At 41.9% G+C, this 24942-nt stretch overlaps 2 protein-coding genes across 5 annotated transcripts in view; one reads left to right on the forward strand and one right to left on the reverse strand.

The window, feature by feature from the left end:
- COQ6 (coenzyme Q6, monooxygenase) lies at nucleotides 1-15659 on the forward strand. 2 transcript variants are annotated; one of them, XM_035108723.3, is made up of 12 exons: nucleotides 1-224; nucleotides 1235-1369; nucleotides 5085-5143; nucleotides 6036-6159; nucleotides 6527-6657; nucleotides 7449-7556; nucleotides 7664-7726; nucleotides 8573-8680; nucleotides 9798-10000; nucleotides 10344-10459; nucleotides 11551-11717; nucleotides 12577-15659. In XM_035108723.3, exons 1-12 carry the CDS (start codon nucleotides 32-34, stop codon nucleotides 12604-12606), a joined length of 1437 nt encoding a protein of 478 aa, XP_034964614.1. In that variant the 5' UTR covers nucleotides 1-31; the 3' UTR covers nucleotides 12607-15659. The 2 variants fall into 2 exon arrangements, with proteins under 2 accessions (XP_034964614.1, XP_088528227.1); XM_088672101.1 differs by having other exon boundaries at nucleotides 1-139.
- ENTPD5 (ectonucleoside triphosphate diphosphohydrolase 5) overlaps nucleotides 13093-24942 on the reverse strand; it is a 23106-nt gene continuing 11256 nt past the window's right edge. For all 3 annotated transcript variants that reach the window (XM_035108748.3, XM_035108738.3, XM_088672132.1), the window contains exons 8-14: nucleotides 24626-24705; nucleotides 24216-24277; nucleotides 22815-22916; nucleotides 20105-20245; nucleotides 18718-18774; nucleotides 17024-17139; nucleotides 13093-15742 (exon numbers count right to left, since the gene is read on the reverse strand). In XM_035108748.3, the coding sequence (XP_034964639.1) occupies nucleotides 15656-15742; nucleotides 17024-17139; nucleotides 18718-18774; nucleotides 20105-20245; nucleotides 22815-22916; nucleotides 24216-24277; nucleotides 24626-24705 (645 nt within the window). In that variant the 3' untranslated portion in view covers nucleotides 13093-15655. The remainder of the gene's footprint in view (nucleotides 15743-17023; nucleotides 17140-18717; nucleotides 18775-20104; nucleotides 20246-22814; nucleotides 22917-24215; nucleotides 24278-24625; nucleotides 24706-24942) is intronic.

Raw genomic sequence — 24942 nt, forward strand, 5'->3', positions numbered from 1 at the left:
GAGAGTGACGTGAGCGTCACTTCCCCCAAAGATGGCGGCCGTAGTGGGTCTGTCACCGTGCCGGGGCGTTGGGCCCCTTTTCGGGAAGGGTCTGTGTCTCCGGAGCGGCCTTGCCCGTTCCCTCGTGCGGCGAGGCTCGGTGAGACCCAGTGACTCGACGGCGGTGTACGACGTGGTGGTATCGGGTGGCGGCATGGTCGGGACCGCCATGGCTGCTGCACTGGGTAGGAGGGATATCACCAGGCTAGAGACCTTCCTTGCACAGGTCATATTCGTAATTTTAATCCCTGCAAATTCCTGTCTTCGTCGACTCAATTTAGGCAATAAATGCGTTGTGGGCTACAGTATTTACAGCTGTGCTGATGTATGTACATTGTTATTGTTTTCTTCAAATGCAGCATTTTAGCGGTGAATCTTCGCGATATGGACTGAAATCTCATGTCGGTCGTGTTGAGGAGTTTCATACCAATCACGTATTTCGCCAACATTCAGTGCGTGCCAGTGGCAGCATCTGAAAAGACTGGAGGAACAGCTCTTTAAAGTGCTTCACTGTAACAATATTCCAAGGTTATTGGTGTATGGAATACTCTGGCTGGGTCCAAATATTGAAGAATGCATTAACTTGTATTCTCCTGATCACGTGGAGTTGTTAGCTTATTCAGTAAAAACAACAAGGAGTTTTGTGGCACCCTGAAAGCTGACACTTTGATTGTGGCTTAAGCTTGAAAGAACTAGCGTCCATTTCATCACAGTCCATTTCAAGTGCTGCCCTGAGTTGTTTTTGTGAATATTTACTCACATGTACACTGACATGTTTGTGCATTTAATTTTCCTTTGACTTCACTGCTTGCAACTCTCCCCCCCCCTCCGTTGCAACCATGTGTTTAGATATCAGAAACTCGGGATAACACATCATGTATTGGATGAAGTGGACTGTAGTCCACAAAAATCTATACTATAATGTATATTTTTTTGTTTTTAAACTGCCACAAGATTCAAATCATCTCAAAAACTTTTAGCAGCTATTTTTTAAATCAACAGTTTATTTAGGCTCTAAAAGAGAAAGCTTGAACTGTTAGCTTTCACTTTTTGGAGTTAAAGAATGCTAAACAATTCTGCATGTTCAGGGGAAGATGTAAAATAGATCTCTTGTAAACTCCTGTTGCAGAATGTTAAATTATTGATTAATCTTTGTTAAAATGTTATTAAACATCTGCCTTTTTCTTTTAATAAGGGCATGATGTTCATCTGTCTGATAAGAAAATTCTGCTACTTGAAGCCCGTCCAAAGAAAGTGTCTAACCAGTTGCCCAAGAGTTACAGTAATAGAGTCAGTGCTATCACCCCTGGTTCAGCCACACTTCTCAGTAGTAAGTATAGCATTCACCTGTTATCTGGTTGCCAACTATGCGTGCATGGTGTTTTGATGTTGAAATATGAAATTACAGATGTGAGTCTATAAAACCTTGTGTGCCACATAGGATACTGGCTTAGGATAGATGGGGAGAATAAACCCCATACATTGTAGAACTGGCTTGGATCACCTAGAGTAGAATGTACCTGTAATGGTCACTTGTTGAAATTAACTTTCAGGTTCACACGTGTTGTTGCTAGCATCTAATAAAATAGACTGTTGATGTGAAATTCTGGAGTTTCTTACTACATGATGTAGTGATGGCTGCTTTAAAAGGGCAGCTTGAAAGCTGGGCAACTGTAAAAGGGAATTAGACAAATTCATGGACGTTAAGGCTATCAATATCTATTTGATTGGACCTAACTGTCCAGGGGTCCTTTACCTTTACCTTAGTCATGTATTACCATCAATATCAGGCTATATGAGTCTGAATACCAGTTGCTGAAAAAACATAAACAAGAGAATACTATTATGCGCACATGTCCTTGTGGCCACTGTGTGAACAGAATTGTGAACAAACTGAGTGTTTGGTCTGATCTAGCAGGATTTTCTTTGTGTTATGATTCCCTAGGTAGTTGCTTATTGGAACATATCCAAATTATGTCACTGTTTCTGTTTGAGATTGCTTGGCTCTGTGCATTGGGGGGATTTTCTTAGAAATTGTTGAGTATAATTAAGCGGTGCACCATTCTTTTGGTTGGTTTCTGGCAAACGTCTTAGAACTTTCCTCTTCGTAACTGCAAATCTGCTCATCTGTGAAACGACAGGTGCTTTTTCTTATTTATCTCCCTAAAATAGTTTATACAGACAACTAAGCCAAAGAAAATTGATGATATATTTATTTTTAAATTATATACATTATACATTTTGTCCCAAATATGAGACCCTCTCCTAAAGCAGTTAATAAGCCACAACAGGAGGCAGCAATGAAAACCATCCCAAGGAAAAGGAAATGCAAGAAAGCAAAATGGCTGTCCAACGAGGCCTTACAAATAGCGGAGGAGAGGAGGCAAGCAAAATGCAAGGGAGATAGGGAAAGATACAGGAAACTGAATGCAGATTTCCAAAAAACAGCAAGGAGAGACAAGAGGGTCTTCTTAAATGAGCAATGCAAAGAAATAGAGGAAAACAATAGAATGGGGAAAACCAGAGATCTGGTCAAGAAAATTGGAGATATGAAAGGAACATTTCGTACAAAGATTACCATAATCAAGGACAAAAGTGGTAAGGACCTAACAGAAGCAGAAGACATCAAGAAGAGGTGGCAAGAATACACAGAGGAATTATACCAGAAAGATATGGAGGTCTCGTACACCCCAGGTAGTGTGGTTGCTGACCTTGAGCCAGACATCTTGGAGAGTGAAGTCAAATGGGCCTTAGAAAGCATTGCTAATAACAAGGCCAGTGGAAGTGATGATATTCCAGCTGAACTATTTAAAATTTTAAAAGATGATGCTGTTAAGGTGCTACACCCAATATGCCAGCAAGTTTGGAAAACTCAGCAATGGCCAGAGGATTGGAGAAGATCAGTCTACATCCCAATTCCAAAGAAGGGCAGTGCCAAAGAATGCTCCAGCTACCGCACAATTGCGCTCATTTCACATGCTAGCAAGGTTATGCTTAAAATTCTACAAGGCAGGCTTAGGCAGTATGTGGACCGAGAACTCCCAGAAGTGCAAGCTGGATTTCGAAAGGGCAGAGGAACCAGAGACCAAATAGCAAACATGTCCTGGATTATGGAGAAAGCTAGAGAGTTCCAGAAAAAGTCTACTTCTGCTTCATTGACTATGCAAAAGCCTTTGACTGTGTCAACCACAGCAAACTATGGCAAGTTCTTAAAGAAATGGGAGTGCCTGATCACCTCATCTGTCTCCTGAGAAATCTCTATGTGGGACAAGAAGCTACAGTTAGAACTGGATATGGAACAACTGATTGGTTCAAAATTGGGAAAGGAGTACGACAAGGTTGTATATTGCAGTGTTTCTCAACCAGTGTGCCTCCAGATGTTTTGGGACTACAACTCCCATCATCCCTAGCTAGCAAGACCAGTGGTCAGGAATGATGGGAGTTGTAGTCCCAAAACATCTGGAGGCACACTGGTTGAGAAACACTGGTATATTGTCTCCCTGCTTATTTAACTTATATGCAGAATTCATCATGCGAAAGGCTGGACTAGATGAATCCCAAGCCGGAATTAAGATTGCCGGAAGAAATATCAACAACCTCAGATATGCAGATGACACAACCTTGATGGCAGAAAGCGAGGAGGAATTAAAGAACATTTTAATGAGGGTGAAAGAGGAGAGCGCAAAATATGGTCTGAAGCTCAACATCAAAAAAACCAAGATCATGGCCACTGGTCCCATCAACTCCTGGCAAATAGAAGGGGAAGAAATGGAGGCAGTGAGAGATTTTACTTTCTTGGGCTCCTTGATCACTGCAGATGGTGACAGCAGTCACGAAATTAAAAGACGCCTGCTTCTTGGGAGAAAAGCAATGACAAACCTAGACAGCATCTTAAAAAGCAGAGACATCACCTTGCCGACAAAGGTCCGTATAGTTAAAGCTATGGTTTTCCCAGTAGTGATGTATGGAAGTGAGAGCTGGACCATAAAGAAGGCTGATCGCCGAAGAATTGATGCTTTTGAATTATGGTGCTGGAGGAGACTCTTGAGAGTCCCATGGACTGCTAGAAGATCAAACCTATCCATTCTTAAGGAAATCAGCCCTGAGTGCTCCCTGGAAGGACACATCGTGAAGCTGAGGCTCCAATACTTTGGCCACCTCATGAGAAGAGAAGAATCCTTGGAAAAGACCCTGATGTTGGGAAAGATTGAGGGCACTAGGAGAAGGGGACGACAGAGGACAAGATGGTTGGACAGTGTTCTCGAAGCTACGAACATGAGTTTGACCAAACTGCGGGAGGCAGTGCAAGACAGGAGTGCCTGGCGTGCTATGGTCCATGGGGTCACGAAGAGTCGGACACGACTAAACGACTAAACAACAACAACAAGCCACAACAAAACAAGTTCCAGTAAGTAAAACATCACAAAACTAAAAATTGCAATATATAATACAACAATAAAATGGCAAATATAATAAAGCTTGAGAAGACCAAAACAGACCAAAACAGAATCAAGTTTCTGCTGAAACGGTTGTTTGCTGGAGGGAGGTGCCAACCAAATATCTGTGGCAAGGAGTTCTAAAGCTTCATAAGGTGCTCACGCCCATGCCTGCTTTGGGCTTTGTTTGGCTTTAACTTTGGTACAGAAAAAATGCAGTAGATCTGTGGCAGGGATGGGGAACCTTTGGCCCTTGAGATGCTCCTGGATTGCAACTCCCCTAATCCCTGGCCATGCTGGTTGAGGAGAGCTGCAGTCCCAGTATTTGGAGGAACACAGGTTACTCATTGCTACTCTAAGGTTTGCCCTGCAGCTTCTATAACAGTCTCCTTGCTTTCAACATCCTTGGGGAATTCACTGCTTTTGTTTCTTGCAACACACCACCTCCCAACTCAACAACTGGGCCACAGTCAAACCACAAGCAAATGAGGGAGAGTAGAAAGAAACCAGATGGAAATAGTGAGGGAATTTGAATTGGTCCTGAGGGTTCCCCATTAAAAGTTTGCAGAGTGTCAGAATTATTTCTATAACGTTCTCTTTCTTTTCTAGGCTTTGGTGCTTGGGATCATATTTGCAGTATGAGAATCAAGCCATTTCGGCGGATGCAGGTACTGCAACATATATACTGTGTCTGTGGGTGGTAATGTAATTCTGAAGTCCATGCAAGCAAGGACAATTATTTTGTTTCTAGAGTCTTGTGTAAAGGGTATATATATTCTTTGCATGGAGATGCGTAAACTATACTCTCAACAGGAACATTAGTATTTCCTGGTGGGTTCCCCCTTTGCACAGGCTGCAAAAGTGTGAAAAGAGGATAACTCAGTCATGCACCCTCTGCTGCTCCTTCCATGTGCATGTTAAGTCGATTAAGGTTAACTAGTTATATGTTAATTACCTGAACTTAGCCTCCAGGAAGTGTACCATATCCTTGCCACTTGCTCAGTGTCCTCAGAAACCATTAGGTGGGAGGTGTACATATAACTGAACTCATGTTTTGGGGCATCTACGTTTGGAATTCTCTGCTTATTGACACCAGGCAGGTGCCTTTGCTGTTTTTGGTGCCTGCTTAAAACATTTTTGTTTACACAAGCCTATCCAGACATGTAGATGTTGACATCTTTTAATCTTTTTTTCTGTTGATTTTTATTATTTTTGAATGTTTTGGTGTTTAACTGTATTTGTTGATAATTTTAATGTTTCACGTAAGCTTCTAAGAGGTTTCACAAGCGGTATAAAAATATTGTTAAATAAAAATAATATAAGTGAAGAGCTTTGAGTTCTTAAGACTGGCATATAAATAATAAGTAGTGGACCATTTGGAGAAGAAGTTTATCATTTTTGTATTTCCTTTCTTTTTCATATTAATGCCATTGTATGTCTTGATTCCCCATTTATCAGAAGTTACCACTGCATTTTGTACATCATGATAAAGGAGAAAATGTCTGTGTTTGGGTCTTGTATCCTGTTTGCTGTGATTAATACTGTTCCTCTTCTCTACAGGTGTGGGATGCTTGTTCTGAGGCCATGATAATCTTTGATAAAGATAACTTGGAAGATATGGGTTATATTGTGGAGAATGATGTTATCATGTCTGCTGTAACCAAACAACTGGATGCAGTTTCAGGTCAGGTAGTAGCTACTTTCTCCAATCTTGGTTTACATGAAACGCTCAGTGATTTGGGTTGAGTGGAGGCATGTGAGAATTGGATACATTTATGCCCACCATAGAACTTGGGGTTATAGCAATCAACTTTAGAAGTATAGATATTAAATAAATAATGATTATGCTTTCTTGAAATTTAGTCCTTTTCAGTATGGTACAGTGTCTCTGCCAGTAGCTTAGAAACTGTGGGATACCTAACCCAACAGCCAAAGAAATACTTAAAAATAGGAATTCGACAAATTAGTGAGCTGTTCTGCCTGAGTAGTTTTGGTTTTTTGCTTCTTTGCTTCACTCATTTGGTGACATCAATATATTGTGCCCCCATCAGACCACGTTGAAGTTCTTTACAAGAGCCGAGCAGTTGGCTACTCCTTGCCCCTTCCTTATGAAACCTCTGACTCAAGCCCTTGGATCCAAATTGATTTAGCAAATGGACGCAGGCTACAGACCAAACTGTTGGTAAGTAAGCCTTCATCTTCTGTTTAGTCAGGCACGATCTCTTCCTAGGTTCTTCCATTAGATATGGTTGTAATCTCTTGTGGTGATACTCAATCAGCAGGAAGGGTTATAATGGTTAGTAGTAAAACATGTTCAGTGTGGTTATACAGTCATACCTCGGTTTAAGTACGCCTCGGTTTGAGTACTTTCAGTTTAAGTACTCTGCGGACCCGTTTGGAATGGATTAATCCACTTCCCATTACTTTCAATGGGAAAGTTTGCTTCAGGTTAAGTACGGACTTCCAGAACCAATTACACTCATACATCGGTTTAAGTATGCTTCAGGTTGAGTGCTCTGCGGACCTATCTGGAATGGATTAATCCACTTTCCATTACTTTCAATGGGAAAGTTCACTTCAGGTTAAGTACGCTTCAGTTTAAGTACTCCGCGGACCGTCTGGAACGGATTAATCCACTTTCCATTACTTTCAATGGGAAAGTTTGCTTCAGGTTAAGTACGCTTCAGGTTAAGTACAGACTTCCGGAACCAATTGTGTACTTAAACCGAGGTACCACTGTACTTGGATTAACATTGAGGTTCTAAACATGCTTACTAGGAAGTAATTAAATATGATGACATTCTGCGTATAGGAAAAAGCAATTTTTATACATAAATAAGCTATATATTGAAGTGCAGAGGAAATATATGGGTTGCTATAACTAGTTAGTGGCTGATTATTCACAATGAGACTTGAAGGAATTCATTTTTGTTAAAACTGTTAATTGGTTCTTTTAATCTCTCTTGTCCACAGATTGGTGCAGATGGGCAGAACTCTATAGTCCGGAAGGCAGCTGGTATTCAAAATATTCAGTATCAATATGGACAGTCAGCTGTAGTTGCTACCCTTCACTTATCTGAGGTCAGATCCTAGAAAATTGGTCATTTGGGCTGTATCTTCTGAACAGTCAAAACAGGTGATGGAAACTTGATAATATGAATCTGTCTTCTGGTTTTCATTTGCCGCAGGCAACAGATAACAACGTAGCATGGCAGAGATTCCTTCCATCAGGACCAATTGCTCTCCTCCCGGTAAATAACTTAGTAACACTTGACTTGGCCATTTTTTATATTTGTCTTCCTTTTGCCTTTCTTTGTTTAAGCGCTAGTTTTATTTTTATTTTTTTACTGTATGTTGTTTTATCTTCATTAATGTGTTTATCCTCCTCTTAAAGTTATGAACTCCTTGCACTTGTTTAGGGTGGGGGGGAGTTATTTTTTATGTCTGGATTTTCCCGGACACTTCAGCGATTTCCACCCGGACGCTGTTTACAAGGGCCAAATGTCGGCTATGTTACAGCTAAGGGAGGAGATAGGGAGGAGAAAGTCGATTCTGATGACCCGCTAAGCCAAACCTGGCTTGGCACAGCAGCAAAGATGACCAGGGAGGAGCAACGTGGATATGAGCTCCTCTGTGTGCAGTCTCAGTAAGTCAAGGTTTGGCTTAGCGGGTCATGTGAACAAGGACAAAGGTTTCCCACACCTCCTTTAGGTGATCAAAAGGTTATATAATAGCAAACCATGTTGGTGGTTATTATATCCAGTGCCGAAGGCCTTCTGGGGGTTCCTTCACTGCAAGAAGCCAAGTTACAGGGAACCAGGCAGAGGGCCTTCTCGGTAGTAGCACCCGCCCTGTGGAACGCCCTCCCACCAGATGTCAAAGAGAAAAACAACTACCACACCTTTAGAGGACATCTGAAGGCAACTCTGTTCAGGGAAGCTTTTAATGTTTAATAGATTATTGTATTTTAATACTTCTGTTGGAAGCTGCCCAGAGTGGCTGGGGAAACCCAGCCAGATGGGCAGGGTATAAAATAATAATAATAGTAATAATAAGACATAATGATTGGATATGTTGTGTTTTTAATGCTGGGTCAGCTCTCCGACACTGTCAGCTCTTTGGTTTGGTCCACATCACATGAGCATGCATCCCAACTTCAGAGAATGGATGAGGAAAGTTTTGTGGATTCTATCAATTCTGCTTTTGTGAGTATCTTCCCCTTTTTATTTATGTTCTAACAAGAGTCATGAGAATCAATTGAAAAATAAGTTGGGGTGGTATTCAATTATGTTTTGGTTAGGATAGACCCATGGAAATGGACTTAATTTAGCTAAGTTCATTAATTTCAGTGGGTGTGTCCTGTGTAAAATTTGAATGTCACCCTTTATTTCTAATAAGTTGTGTGTTTATGGTAATTCCTGTGCAGAGGGAATATATTTCTAGCATCAGTTGGAGATGGAATAGATCCTTCTTTCTTTCTTTCTTTCTTTCTTTCTTTCTTTCTTTCTTTCTTTCTTTCTTTCTTTCTTTCTTTCTTTCTTTCTTTGTGAACAAATAGTTGGTTTCCCCCCCCTTAACAACCAGTCCTTGTGAAAACAATTTTCATTTTGTGTAACAGTTCAGCTCACATCTTTTGGCACACTGCCAAATGTAGTCATTTATGCAGTGTGAGGGGACACTGAAAATAGTAACTAAATTTGTTCACCCTTAGATATCCCATACAGGTGCGTGGTTTTTGTTACTGAAATTGAAAGTGAAGTGCTGAACAGGTTTTTGAAGTTCTGTCATAGTCTTCAGTAATACAGATGTCAATCTTTCCACTTTATATTGCATCATATGTGGTGATTGTTTACATATTCTATACTTCATCTTTGAAATATCATGCGTGGTCATTGGTAATCTTGTACTGTATTACATTGGCAACATAGAAGCTACCATAGCAGAGTGGTAATATGAGAAGCTATGGCGTACATGAGGGTACCCTTTGCTGGAATACCTCCTCATGCCACTACCTCCCTCTTTGAAGGTTAGATAGATAGTGGAACATTCCTCCCACCTGAAATGCAAATTCTGTGTTGTCTTGCTTTTATTTTGTGCATGAAACACATGGAGTTGATTTGCAAAAACCGAGGCCCTGGTGGTTGTGGACCCCACCATAGGTTTCTTGTGAGTCCTATATGCAAGATATTTTGCAGGCAGGTTATTAAGAAAGAAACTGTTTTATTCTAAGATAAGGATTTCCTAAAACTTAGTAGAGTCTCATACTCTTGTAATCTATTGGTAATATTAGGGTGTTGTATAAATAAATCTATCGTTATTCAGTGGAGCAACGCAAATCACTCTGACTTCATTGATACTGCTGGATCCATGTTCCGATCTGCTGTCTCTCTCCTGATGCCATCGGGGACTGCAGCCCGTCAGCTGCCCCCAAGTGTTGCAAAAGTGGATCCAAAGAGCCGAGCTGTGTTCCCTCTTGGACTGGGGCATGCAACAGAATATGTCCAACACCGCGTGGCCCTTATTGGGTAATTTCACATTGAGGAGATTTGGTCTGGGAAGAGTTCTTAACTGATGGGAGTATGCTGTTTTTAGTGCCAGAGACTGAGATTCTTGAGGGTATAACATTAATTTTGGAGGGATTGGTGGATTGTGTCTGGAGAAAACACAAGTCTAGTTAGTTTAACCCATGCCCCTAGACACTAGAATGTTAACAGGGATGAATACAAATTGTGGGAGAAGTCAGCAGGTATCAAGTGGGGTGTTTGTTTAAGGTTCTAGTGAGGGACAAAAAAGAAACTACTTGGCAGGGTTCTTGTGGAGTACCATACTTTGTAACTGGCATAAGCTGACATTATCCTTTCCTTTTAGGGATGCAGCTCACAGAGTACATCCTCTTGCAGGTCAGGGTGTAAATATGGGCTTTGGTGACATAGCCTGCTTGAGGCAACTTCTCAGCGCTGCAGCATTTAATGGGAAGGACCTGGGTAAGAATTTAAAACTGAAGGAATTGATAGCACAGGCGACTGTCAGCTTAAGCGGGGGTTACGTTCCAAGGATAGTCAAAGCACACTGGGTGCAGTGGTGGGTGGGATTGCCAAAGTTTATTTTGCCGGATGCCTGCTCCCCCTTTTAATTTTTTTGCCATGCATGTAAAGCTGAAGGCATACAGGTTAAATGTGCATAAGTTGCGAGTTACCTGAAATACGAAATGTCACTTCTAGGGTCTCTGCCATTCAACTTCTTGATGTACAATCTGTTTAAAGTGCTGGCTACTAGCTTTAGGAATGATACTGCCCATTTTGGGGTATTTGTGGCAGGAACATTTTGTGCCCCCCCCCCATTTTGTTCTCCTATAGACTAGGAGAAGCATTTCTCTGAAAATAAGAAATTGATGCCACCAGATTGGAGTTAATAAGGAAAGGACAACGCTGCAACATGCCACCTATTCTCATTTACAAAAAGTTGTTTTAGAAAATGCTAATTCAAGATGTGTTAGTAGGAATCCAGGGTGTTAACAGGCTCTTATGTGTTATTTGGGTCATGAATATATTACTGTTTTCCTGCTGTGATTTACATGGAATTTCAGAATGCCTGACTATAGAGGCAACATAATTCACCATCTGGGATGCAATAGTACCACTGTTGTGCAGCTGCCCATCCAATATATGACAGAATATGGCAAAAAATAAAAAATAATCCTTGCCCAGGATGAACTTCTTAACATATTATGAGTCAGCCCTGATTGAATAACTCTGTAGATGGAATTTAGCCCATAGGTACAGTGTTTCTCCGAAAACAAGACACCGTCTTATATTTATTTTTCCTTAAAAACAACAACACTATGGCTTATTTTCAAGGGATGTCTTATTTTTTTCCTCCTCCTCCTGCCGCGGCCGGCATTGCTGCTGCGCCTATCACTATGTCTTATTTTCGGGGTATGGCTTATATTCCTTGAATGCTTAAAAATCCTGCTATGGCTTATTTTATGACTACGTCTTAAAATAGGGGAAACAGGGTACCTGTGGTGCAGCTGAATCACCAGTTAATTTACTCTGGAATAATCTTTCTGTTCTAGGCTCTTTAAAGCATCTACTACAGTATGAAAGAGAGCGGCAAAAGCACAACCTATCTCTCTTGGCTACAACGGACTTATTAAAGAGGCTGTACTCTACAGATATAGCTCCTTTTGTACTGCTAAGGACCTGGGGATTGCAAGCAACTAATGCTGTTCCTCCAATTAAAGTAAGTTTTTTTTTGAAGTTTCTTATTAAGAAATTTAGATTAAGAAATTTGCTTAATCCCAAATAAGAGTGTTGCAGCTAGGGTGTAGCTTCCCTAAGTATGTGTCTCCTTATAGCAAGGTTGCTCAGTCACCAGCATTTAGACTAGCACACTACATCTAGCGCCTATATATTTGATTTTTATTTATATCTTGCCTTTCTCCGTTTGGTAGTCCCAAGGTGGGTACCAATCAGGGCTGGCTCTAGGGGTAGGCTGGGTGGCGCGGGGCGCCGGGTCAGCAGGGGGGCGCTGCGCACCAGTCGCGGGAAGAAACGGGGCGGGAGCGCCGGAGCGATCTGCACCACGGCGCCCGGGCGCCCGACCTGCTTAAGACTGCCCTGGTACCAATTCAAATGAATTTCTGGAATTAAACAATTTACTCTTCTTATGGTTCAAGATGGAGGAATGGTTCCTTCTTTATAGGGAACCAATTCCCCAGCTCTTACCTTGAGCCCCACCAGGTGTTTGTATGAACACGCTGTAATTTCCAAGTGCAATGGGATGTATCCAAAATGGCACTGACCTATGGGAAGCATTTATGGTACAGTGATATTTGGTGTAGCATCTCATTTTCAGCTGGGAAGGTATCTGCAGAGCTGAGTAGATATTTATAGGTTTGCACTGTTAGTTTATTAGTACTTAAGAGGTGGAAAGCAAACAAAAGCTAGCTTGTGCATGTCATAGCTGATGACATTGGAGTAGAGCTGTCTTATATCTTAGTAGAGTATCTTGCTTTAGATCCCCTCTGTGCCCTGTCCAGCAGCAAAGGGTGGCAGAGCTTCATCAGAAATAGGAATAATGTACTTTCTTCTTTCTTTAGGAGCAGATCATGGCTTTTGCTAACAAGTGACACCCTTGTGACTTTAGGATGATAGTTCCTGAGTGGTTGCTGTATTTGCCAGTTACAAAGACTGTGTTTGAAATGGCATTAAAACAAAACGGGGAGCACAGTATTTCCTTACGTTTGCCGATTGTGGCTGAAGTTCTTCTTTCCTCCAGCAGTACCAGCAGATTGTTTTCTTCTAGAACGTCAAGATCTACCTCTAATCTGACACTGTATTGGATCTGGAGCTCTAAATATTGGCCTTGAAAACAGTATTGTTGGAATGAATTTACTTGTATCCAGTTTGAAGATCACATGCATGATTTTTTTTACTGCTTCGGACAAAAGATTCTGAGCTGCAAGCTTAGTCAGCATCTCTTTCAGCCTTGGCGGCTGCGAAATACAGAAGTGGAATGTTGCTTACCAGCTCCCTTTTCAAGACTGCAATGATTCTCTTCTACCTCCAAGGATTGCAAGATTGAGACTCAAGTTACAGGATGGAGTCTGAGAACATTCTGTTAAAAATATTGTTTAATTACTAAAATAGACATTCAAAGAGCTCTGTCACAGTCATGTGCCAAACAACCAGGCCAGACATTATCAGTTTAATGGCATCACAGCACCAAGTAATGTGAACACAACTAATAAGCAAGGATATTTATGCTAACGTCTTACAATTAACTGCTTTCAGAACTTGTCTGAAAAGATATTCTAAGGCTTATCAGCACTCAACCTGTACTTGCAATGCTACATCTGTGGAAATTTATTTAAGAGGGGCTCAGTCTGCTTAACAGTTTAGCTTAACTTTTTAAAATAGGTTTAAGCTAAACCAAAATAAGTGTCCTTTCAACCTACAAGATTATGTAAAACTTAATCTGCTTTCACTTCTGACTTCTTAAAAATTCTTAATTTAGTACACTGTTAAATATGTGCTTCTTTCCTCCTCCACCAATTACATAGGTGCTTTTCAACAAGGCCCCCGTACAGATTATTATACTGCAAATAATCTCATTGCACTAGGAAAGGTATGGGCATTTGTGGAAGCAAGATATAATTCTGTACCACCACCACTGGGATCATAAGAGGAATAAACTACTTGTCTGTCTTGCGCCTTACCCGACAAACTCAACTGGTGCCCAATTTTGGTTGACTATAGAAATGGTCTCTTAATTAGCAGCAGAAGTTACTCATCAATCAAAACACGTAGTACCTGAAGAAATAAAGACCCTGAATTTTTCAAACATAGGTTAACTTTGGTAGAGGAAGAGCAATACAAAGGAAAAAGAATCTTGTGCCTGAGTTTACAAATGAGGTTTCAGAGGAAAAGTTCATAATGAGTTTTAACAAACTGTGTTGCTCTGGTCCAGTAACAAACATCTTGCTTCTACAGTCGTACCTCTGGTTACGTTTGCTGTGGGTTGCGTACACCACAGGATATGAACGTGCAGAACCCGGAAGTACCAGAACGGGTTACTTCCTGGTTCGGCGATTCGCGCATGCGCAGAAGTGCCGAATCACGCGGCGAGCATGCACAGATTCGGCGCTTCAGGTTGCGCACTGTTCAGGTTGTGAACAGGACTCCGGAACGGATCCCGTTTGCATCCAGAGGTACCACTGTAGTTTGCCATCTTCTTTACTACTTGCCTCATGGGACAAGAAAGCAAGGTGCAGAGAAGCTGGGCTTTAATTTAGGGTTATAGAGATAAGTTGAGAAGCATTAATGAGTTCAGACACTTAAAGAGAGGATAGTGCAGAATAGTTCCTGCCAAACTAAGGCTTCCATCATAATTAATTTTCTAATGTATAATGAATGAAATAGGTAGAAATAAAGGCTTATGCAGGGCAATAGGATACACAGTAAAAAGGCTAATCTTATGCACTTATTTGTGAGTAAGTCACAGTGAGCTAATAGGAATTACTTCAGAGCAAACATGCGTAAGATGCACTGTTAAGTGTCCCAACTTTGTATTCTGCAGATAATGCCAGAATACCTTTTCACATCCAGTAAGAGGGCAGTGCGCCAAAAGTGTTATCAAATGAGGCATTGGGTTGGCATGTCTTAACCTAATTTGGTCAAGGTTTCTTTAGCAAGTGCTTACACTGTACTGGTATATCTGGACAACACAGAGATGAAACACTTTGTGCAGTGGCTACCATGTTAAGTCTCATATTTATGCAGCCTGAAATGTCCTGCTCAAACACAATGTTTAAGATGTGACAGCATGTAGTGCATCAGCTTTAGTGGTAGTCCCACGCTGGGGTCCTGTTAACCATACCATTTTCCAAGGAAGTTGATTTGGGAGGCCTTCATTTGCAACAGGAAGGAGGCACCAGGATGCCTTGCATTAAAAGTTTCTTTAAGGCTAGACTGAGAATCAAATTATTTATGTCAGTCCATCCCCGGCACTCCTCATGGTCCTCTAAAGTAGCCAGAAAATGCTGGCTTTTGCTTGCTCTCAGCTTTAGAGATGTAAAGAGGAGAGACGTTTTTGGGGTGTTCCTAAAGTCTTTACTGCTATGTTTAGCCAGCTATTTATATGTGAGGGTTGACAAACAAGTTTTTCCACTGACTGTCACTCCTAAAGCTCGACCAGTTTCAGCAGCCCTCTTCAGGAATCGGCTAATCCTAAAAATCTTAACTTGTTAAATGTCAAAAGGTTGGTACACACTCCAGCTTTGTTTAAAAACAACTCCATTAAGTAAGCATCTATTTGAGATTTGAATCTTAAGTTTCATGCACAAGAAGGCCTGCAAAATATTATTATGGAGGAAGATCAATATTGGGGTGCATTGGTACCAAATGTGAATAAATGCCTTGGCTAAAGATGTGCTTCACCTCTGCACAAGATCAGCTCCAAAGCTATAAACCTAGAATTCGGGCCCTTTGGCATCAGTTAAGGCAGCAATTGTACAACGAAGCACATCTTACTACCCTAGAAGGACCCATCTTATTACAGCTTGAACCACTCAGTCTTAAAGGTAACCAGTTCTACTTTGGTCTGTGTTTGGCTGTATGCTCATCAGAATTGCCTTTTCTTGTTTCAAGAAAATAAAATATTCTTTAGATGATGTTTTCTCAATGGGAGAGTCCAAGAGATTGCAGGAGGTGAAAGGTAGCACCTAGAGCCCAGCTTGTCTCTATGTTGTTCACTTTCTTTGCCAGCTGCAAAAGAAGAAAAGTAAGAGAACAATTACCCTTGTTGCAATAAGGACATTTTAGGCAGAGTACATTTTTTAAACACTTTTTATACAATTTATCTTAAATTCACCCATCTCATTTTGCTCTGCCGAGCTTTGACTTCCCTCCCTCCCTTCCCACGGTTTTCTTGTTTACTCCTGTCTCGCAGTTTATTATTACCCTCACTTTAGTCAATTCATAGGATTTATTTCAGTCCTGCAAGTGTTTTTAAACTTCTACAGTTCTTCTCCATATAGTCCACAAATTTACTCCAGTCTTTTCGGAAGTTTGTCTCTCCCTGGTTTCGGATCTTGCAAGTCAGTTTTGCTGATCTGCATAGTCTATCAGTTTCATCTGCCACTCGTCGATCGTTGGTATTTCCTGGGTTTTCCATTTTTGGGCCAACAAAGTCCTGGCCGCGGTTGTCGCATACATAAACAATATTTGATCTTCTTTCACAATCTCCCCTCCCATGATTCCTAACAGAAATGCCTCTGGTTTTTTGGGAAAGGTATATTTAAAAATCTTTTTCAATTCATTATATATCATTTCCCAAAATCTTTTAACTCTATCGCATGTCCACCACATATGGTAAAATTCGTCGTCTTTTTCTTTACATTTCCAGCAAGCTTTACTACTCATTCTATACATCTTAGCCAATTTTACTGGTGTTAAATACCATCTATACATCATCTTCAAAACATTTTCTTTCAAGGCAGTACATGCTGTAAACTTCAATGTTTGATTCCACAGTTTCAACCACGCATCATACTCAATATTGTGCCCAAATAGGCAGAGTACATTTTTAGTGTATAGGCTGAGTATATTTTCCAGTATAACTCCAGATGGATATGATACTGTAGAAAGTACAGTTGCAGTAAAAATAACTGCAAGTCAGATCTCAAGCAAGGATATCTGACTACAGTACTGGACACAAGCAGCATTCAAGTCGATTTAAACAGGGAGTTAACTACTACACTGCAACTACTTATTAATGAACAGTGACTTCCTACTGTTATGAGTTTAAATAATAAAAGTCTTCATTAAAATCCCATACTGTTAAGTTTGAGCTGCATTTGACTAGGAAAAAAAAAAGGAGCTGCAAGGACTTTTAGCAGTAGCAGTATTCTTTACCGTGCTAAAATAAGTAAAATGTAGATTCACCCACCCATTTTACCAAAGCATATAGAACGAAGTACCAGTACCAACAACTAGTCAATAAAATAAAATCTTCAACCAAGGCTTCTTTCAACCATTTTTACTTGCCTGTAAAACTGTATTGTCTACAAATCCAAATCCTTCTTTTAATAAAGCTGTAATGTAACTGAGATCCATACAAAGGAAAGGACTGGCAGAGCGGTAGCTGTCCAGATTGTCACACACTTCAAAGAAAAAAATGAGAAGAATATTCACCAGTATTGGAGCAAGTGACTCAAAAATAAACAATATTATCACAATATTATCACAAAAACTATTAAATGTAATTCTAGCTGAATGCGAACCACAACGACTTGGACATCTATGGTCCCATAGGTCATTCCACATTTGTTCATCCCCATCTGTGCTACTCTTGTGCATGAATTGGTTTCAAATGCTGCTTTAGGAGCATTCGAGAACAAGAACTATGGCAAATGGTGCAAGTGCAATAATAAACTGAGTTTAGAGCCATCACTCCTCTACTTCAGCGTTTCTCAACCGGTGTTCCGCGGCACACTACTGTAGTGTGCCGTGAGACGCTGGCTGGTGTGCCGCGAAGAAAAGGGTGATTTGCATTGTCACGTCACTGACCCGCCGGAAAGGAAGCGAGGCACGTGATAATGCAAATCGCCCTTCTCGTCGCTGCACGGCGCGGCAAAATTTAGAGTCGGCATCCAGCCGGAGGCCAGAGAGGGCGCCGCCGCCGCCACCTGGGGAGGAGGAGGCAGGCGGGGAAGGCTGCGCAGGGCTTCCCTTCGCCGGGCCAGAGCGGCGGCGGCTGCCTGGGGCGGCTGGGAGGGAGGCGGCGGCAGCTGCGCGCCCGTGTCTGCCCGCCTGGGGTCTGTGCGTGCCGTCTAACGTGTCCCCGCTCACTCCGCAGGCTCTGTGCCTGGTGGGTCCGCCTGGCTACCGCGCAGCAGTTCTTCAGTGGCATGCTTTACGTCTCCCCTCCAAACTAAACTAAATATAGGGCGGCACAGAGTTGGTGTGCCGCGGGATTTTTTTTCATAGAACAAGTGTGCCGTGGCCCAAAAAAGGTTGAGAAACACTGCTCTACTTGTTCCCAATCCCTTAATTGTTTAGTATGTTTTTAGCTACTCCAAAGTAGAATATTTTCTACCTGGAAGAGGGAGGAACTTGCTGGCCATATTAAGACTGCACTTTAAATGGTTCCTCTCTCTCTCTCTCTCTCTCTCTCTCTCTCTCTCTCTCTCTCTCTATATATATATATATATATATACAGTGTGTGTGTGTGTGTGTAATATATATATATATATATATATATATATATCTGAATACACGTTATTGGAATACATAATCTATGCAAGTAGTTGAAATGATTGTAGACTGGCTTACTTGCCCTTATAAAATCATAGACTCGTAGAATTATAGAGCTAGAAGGGATCCCGAGGGTCATGCAATGCAGGAATTCTACCCACAGCCATCCTTTGGTGGGCTCAAACCACCAACCTTCTGGTAAATAGCCATCTATGGATTAGCCCTGAAATATTTCAGGGCTATTCCATAGTTGTTTTCTGAATTCAAAAGTGCAGAGCGAATTCCTAATTTCTTAAGCAGTTACTCGAAAACCTTTATTCTGATCAAACCATTAGCCCTACTTTGTCTCTAAACACCAATGGTTTGACATTTCAAATGTCAGTTAGTGACTAAAATACACCCTCACATGGCACTATTTCAAAGTGACACCACTACTGCTCCATTAACTGGAAGTACCCTAATTCAACTCTCAGAGTACATTTTACCTTCTTTGGCTTTTCTTCTAAAGTCTCCCACTTTGAGAACACCGCCTTTCTCATAATCTGAAATGTCAAAAGATAAGGGTCATCCTCTGGCTACGAGATACTGTGAAAGTCTGATAAAGCACTTATCTCTCTTGGCAAGCATAGTAGTCTGCCCAATACAAGCTATAGCAGGATTTCCTGATCAATTTAAGATGGCACGGGATGCTGCCAAAAAAAACACTCCTAAACATTTAAATGAGTTACAGTGTGGTGCTTGGGAGATTCAGATATGGTCCATAGAGCAATGGTTTTCACATTTTCTTCTCTTAGATTTCCTTTCCATGTCAATTGGTCTATGAAGGAAGCTGTGTGTGTCTGCCAAAGAAACCCAATACACTGTAGAGTAGCTAATGGAAATAGTCTGTTGACACAGAGTCCTGTCACTGGCCTGTGGAACACACCCTTGGTAGGGGAAGGTGGACTGATTAGGAAAGCAAGATACTGTACAGCAAACATTAATGACAAACATTTAAGTTGTGCACTAGCTTCAACTCGGATCATGGGCACCAGTATAGCAGTTATGGGCAAAGCAGCAAACTTAAGGACTTCTGGTGCCGCTGTCCCCCTACTTACTGCCCCCTTTGTCATGAAGCGAGGAGGAGTACCTCCTCCTTCGGCCCTACCAAGACCCAAAAACAAAAAGCTTGTACAAACACACATTTTGTTGGGAGAGATGCAACTAGAGGAGGTGATAGCCCCCCCCTCAAAAGCTCCAAATGTGCCCATCAACTCAAAAAGGTTGGTGACCCTCTGAGCCATGATAGCCTGGCAGAACTGAAGCCTAAGTGGCACCTGCCCAACCAACTGTGCTGCTGAATTCTTTCTCCATAGGAATGAATGAAGGAACACCAATCATTTATATAGAAGGAAGCATGCAAAAACACTCCTTTATTGTTAAGGCTCCTCCAGAGGTTAAAGGAATTCTTTTGTAAGCGCTACCGGTACGTTTGCACTATCCTCAACCATCTGCATCCACACTTTATACTGAAAAGGGGAAAGCACTTTTTAAAAGGTTCATAAAGTGGTGCTGGCTGCATTGCTCATGCGCGTGATATTCAATAGGTGCCAGTGACATCTGGTGCAACCACATTCTACACAGCATTCACAATGGATACACTATCTGGGCTGGGGGGGATCATATTTCTCCAGATACAATATATACTTCCAGTGCCGGGATAATAAGATATTCCTGCAACAAATGAACGGCGAGTGTGCATTCATTGCATGAATAGAGGAGCGTCCGGAATGGCTCATCGAGTCCCATCGTGTAGGTGACTGACTGAAAGAGGGGCATTCATTCCCCAAGGGTCATTGAGCTCAAGCAAGATTTCAGATGTTTGCTATTCACCTATCAGGGCGGTGTCCACAGCCCGATCGTAATAATAGGAAAAGGCATAGAAGGAGCTGTGCCGAATCTCATCTGGTTGATGCAATTTTCCCTTTACCACCTTCAACACTTCAGAATAGCAAGGTTCAAATCCCGTTTCTCCTGGCAGGGTAAACACACAAAGGTAAGTTCGACATGTCATGAATCCCATTGCAGATAAGTGCAGAATTGCTAACAATGAAATTAAGGAAAGTGCAACAGTTGTAAATGGTCTTTCTTGACAGCTTTGCAGTATTGGCACAGCCTTGTGATCCAAATAACTGGCCTTCTAATGGAGCAGAAGTGACTCATTTGCCTGGTTCGCACACCACACTGAGCCAAACCATGGCTTAGCACAAACGTGTTGGCTTGGAGAGGAGATGGTGGCTGCTTTGCTCGTTCCCTGATCGTTTTGCATCTGTTCCATGCCGAGCTAACCCATGGCTTACCATATCCAAAACTGGGATTGTGATTCAGCTCTCCTGGACAAAACTTTGTTAGAATTTGCGCTTAGTCTGGACAACACTAAACCACAAGCCTGGGTTGAGATCACATCCTAAGCCATGGGTAGGCAAACTAAGGCCCGGGGACCAGATGCGGCCCAATCACCTTCTAAATCCGGCCCAGGAATCAGCATGTTTTTACATGAGTAGAATGTGTCCTTTTATTTAAAATGCATCTCTGGGTTATTTGTGGGGCACAGGAATTCGCTCATCCCCCCCCAAAAATATATATAGTCCGGCCCCCCACAAGGTCTGAGAGACAGTGGACCGGCCCCCTGCTGAAAAAGTTTGCTGACCCCTGCTAAGCTAAACTGGTTTAACTCAAGCAGGGCATGGAAGCAAAATGACTGGGAAGAGTGAAATGGCTGTGATCTCTGGGAGCCCACTCACTCGGGTTTTTGTGCTAAGCCTCCTTTTGGCTTAGCATGATGTGCAAACAGGGCCACAGTAGCCAGAGGAGAAAGGAATGCTGTCTTCCTGGACCTAAAATTTATGTTCTGTCCCTGCTGCAATCTGAAATGGAAACTCAATAAATATTAGAAAAAAAGAAAGTCCCCACACGGCAGAAGTAGCACAGAAAGATCAATGCGAACAAAACAAGCTTCCTGACTGCTATTGCCTGTGCAAAATAGCTGAGGTCTTATCTTGACACCACCTCTTCCTGACTAGAGCCTCTGTATCTTCATGACTCTCTGACTCATCTCCCAGCTCTATTTCTCCCAATCTCTGTCCTTAAATAAAAAAATAGGTATTCCTTTAATCCACGATTTAAGAACTTCCTGTTTTCAATAAATCAAATCTAGAACTGGCCTATCCTCTATGGGTCAGTTTTGAAAGTTTATCACACTCCAAGCGAGCGACAGCAAAGGGAAAATGTTCCCATGCAGTTGCAGGGTGCACTTGCAAAAGAAGTATCATGCAGTGCTTTCTCTGCCACGAGCAAGCCCTGCTTGTGACAGGGATGGCTTCGTTCAAGACTTCTGTTCCGGAGTCTCTTGAGTGGAGCCAATCCCAGAAGATCTGCTATTCAGCGCCAAGTTTAAAGATATTGAATGCAAGCCCCACTTGCAGGCAAATGAGTGCACTTTAACACTCCTCGTTGTTTCTTTGAAGCTACAACTGTACTACACCTGATGTCCTAGGAAGTTACACTGGCCTCCAGGCTACAGGTTCCCCACCTGTGCCCTATGATTTTTACTTAAAAAAGAAAACCCTCCAAGTGTAAGTAGCAAAACATTTAGAAGTGGGGAGCATACAAAATAAAATTCACATCAAGCAAATAAATTATGGCAATGGATAGCTTCACTGAGATTCAGATCAAGGATTCCCAGATGAAATAAGAATACAAGAGACCGGCCATGTTACTTCAGAGGGACAATATACTCCAATGAGCACAGCTTTTCAGCTGAAGATCTGTTTCCTGGGTCTAAACCATTTCAAGCCATTACCCCAGCAATAAGCTCCCTGGGACCAGAATATCTATATCTTATTATCTATCTTATTATCTATCTATCTATCTATCTATCTATCTATCTATCTATCTATCTAAATGTAAACTGGCCATGTCCGTTAGTATCCACGTTTCACCAAAACCGCTTGACCGGTTGCGTTCAAATTTTGACACAATGCCCCATGCAAATAAGAGAGCAAGCCCATACCGTTTGCAAAGACAGATGTCACAGCTGTGCAACATAAAACCCCGTATTTCAAAACACACCACTCAGACAAAAATGCATGCTGGGAAAAGAACCAGGTTGCAAACCAGCGCCGTCTAGCGGTGGCTACACTGGTACTGCACCTATAAAACCTTTCCTCTCAACAGCACCTCAGCTCCCGTTTACATACTAGGCTGAAGCCTTTACAGACTAGGACAAATGGAGGTACTGACTCGCCTGGGTGGGGGTTGGGGGGAGGAGGGGACGGGATAGGTCAGGACCAAACACAGGGATGAGCTGGGGGTGGGGGGAAGAGGGGGCGTGATACTCATGGGTCGGGACAGGGTGGGGGGAATCACAGGCATAAGCCGGGGGTGGGGGGAGGAGGGGGTGGGATACATTATGGATCGGCACAGGGTGGGGACAGTCACAGGGATTAGCCACAGCAACGCGTGGCAGGGCCAACTACTATATATATAAAAGATAAAAGTCAGAGCAGCAGCAGTCTTGGGAAACTTTATCTTTCTAACTTACCTTCTTTGTTGCCACCATACTGGTATTTCACTCCCCCAAAGTGCCATTCTGCCTCCAGCTGTTTTGGCAAACATGAACTTCGGAATGTCCGTCCATCTGATGCTAAAGAGAATATAGATCGGGTGAAATCAGTAATGCTTATGTTTTTCAGTACCCTTGGTACTTGCAGGAAAAGGAAGTTGGGAAAAGTTCAAATGCTAAAGTCCATTTATAGAAGAAAATCAAGCTTTTTCTTGTTTCCCCAAATAGGAAGCTCAGTCCACTAGAGTAGCTAATCTTTGGCCTTCCAGATGTTCTTATCAATCTTGACCACTGGTCATGCTGGGTTGTTGGAGCAGATGGGTGTTGGAATTCAACAGCTGGAGGGCCACATATTCCCCACCCCTGCACTAAACTCTATGTAGGCAGGTGGGTCCTCTATAAACAGGTAGGTGAAAAATGGAAAAGACAGATACAGGTTGGGGAATGCTTCTGCTCCCGGCCAAACTTGACTGAAAATGTATAGATGGGCAGCAATGTACAACACTGGGATGGAGGCCATGAAACCTAAGTATATTCTGGGTGAGTTGGCAAAATGCACTGCATACATGATAATGGGATGTGAAAATGATAATAGCTGTATGTACTACCCAAAGGGTCTTGATATTAAAATGTTAGTGGACTCCTAGGCCAGGCTTCCTCAAACTCGGCCCTCCAGATTCCCATGGTCTTTAGCTAGAAGGACCAGTGGTCAGGGATGATGGGAACTGTAGTCTCAAAACATCTGGAGGGCCGAGTTTGAGGAAGCCTGTCCTAGGCTAATCAAAAGGAGGAGACGATACTTAGAAGGTTCTCAAGTAGGAAGAGCATCCCCTGAACCCGAATTTTTTCACATTCCAGGAAAACAGGAAGCTGAGTTGCTGAACCGTTTAAAAGAGCTGAAGTAATATATCGACTGTTTAGAATGTAGCTCGTAATCGTGGTGCTTATTTATTTATTTATTTATTTATAATCACAACCCAAACTCACCTCTACCCAAAGGCTTGGTTTCAATAAGCAGTTATCTACCACAAAGGGCAGCTACAATTGCTTTCCACAATTTGGCTCCTCTTTGAGTTTATCTTTCATGTTGTTGCTTCACAGCCTAGGTTCTGTTTGAGCTGGCTTGTATAACCCTACAGAGTGCCATGTTACCTGTCTCAGTGACAGCAGAATCTCATTAAAAGGAAAATGCACACCAGGAAGGGGATAAAGAGACAGTCAGCCTTGTCAGAAGCTGATCTAGAACTATTTCCCATTAGAATTCTGAATAGGACAAATTCCTGGGACTGGATGAACCCACTCAGTTGGATGAACACCCCCCCCACACACACACAAGTCTGTTCACACACACAAACACAAAACTATTCTGTCTGACTGTACCTTCCATTTCCAGGGCTCCCAATGTAGCAAGCCGTGCAGCCTTCAGACCAAACCCTAAATAGCTGTAAAATGAAGAAGGCCAAACAGCACTTGGTTAAAGCCGGAGTTCACCCTATCCCACTTACAAGACTAGGCAATTTTATGAACTAGGATATAAGATCAATACTCTGCTAAAACAGCCTCCTCCTTGCTAAGCCCAGGTATGAAATGTTAGCATGTGGTTCTTTACAGTAATCCACAAACTACCTGTTTATTATAATGAGAATAAAGACACACATGTGGGGTTGTGATAACTAGCAAGAGATACTGACCGGAATAAGCAATACAAATTATTAAGGCAATATCACATCTGACAAATATCTAACAGTGTCCTTAAAAAATAGTCATTTGCACAGAACCGCCTCACTCACCTGTGTGTGTAGAGCTTGAAAGTGCTGTTGAACATTTCGAATGAGGTAAGGAAATCTATTGGTGTTTGCTCTAGGGTTTCCTAAAATTAGGATAATGAAAAAGGATTGTTCAGTGACTTTTAAATTTCAAGATAAATTTCAAGATACATTTGTGGAACATTTGTACAGCATATAACATTCACATAAGTCTTGAAGAGACAAGGGAATTTTGATAAACTTAAGCTATTAATGTTCAGGAAACAACTGCTCTATTGTAGTAAGGAAGAAAATCTTCCATGAAGGTTGATAATGAATGTAGTCACAGTCATAAACTGATG

This window comes from Zootoca vivipara, chromosome 1 (genome assembly GCF_965207765.1).
Source record: "Zootoca vivipara chromosome 1, rZooViv2.hap1.1, whole genome shotgun sequence".
Taxonomy (NCBI): domain Eukaryota; kingdom Metazoa; phylum Chordata; class Lepidosauria; order Squamata; family Lacertidae; genus Zootoca; species Zootoca vivipara.

Bases quoted from the DNA above. Each gene is read 5' to 3' on its own strand.
- COQ6 (XM_035108723.3), top strand. From the start codon at position 32: ATGGCGGCCGTAGTGGGTCTGTCACCGTGCCGGGGCGTTGGGCCCCTT. The intron at 5,144-6,035 runs GTACTGCAACAT...TCTTCTCTACAG, and splicing joins AGCCATTTCGGCGGATGCAG to GTGTGGGATGCTTGTTCTGA. The intron at 6,160-6,526 runs GTCAGGTAGTAG...TGCCCCCATCAG, and splicing joins ACAACTGGATGCAGTTTCAG to ACCACGTTGAAGTTCTTTAC.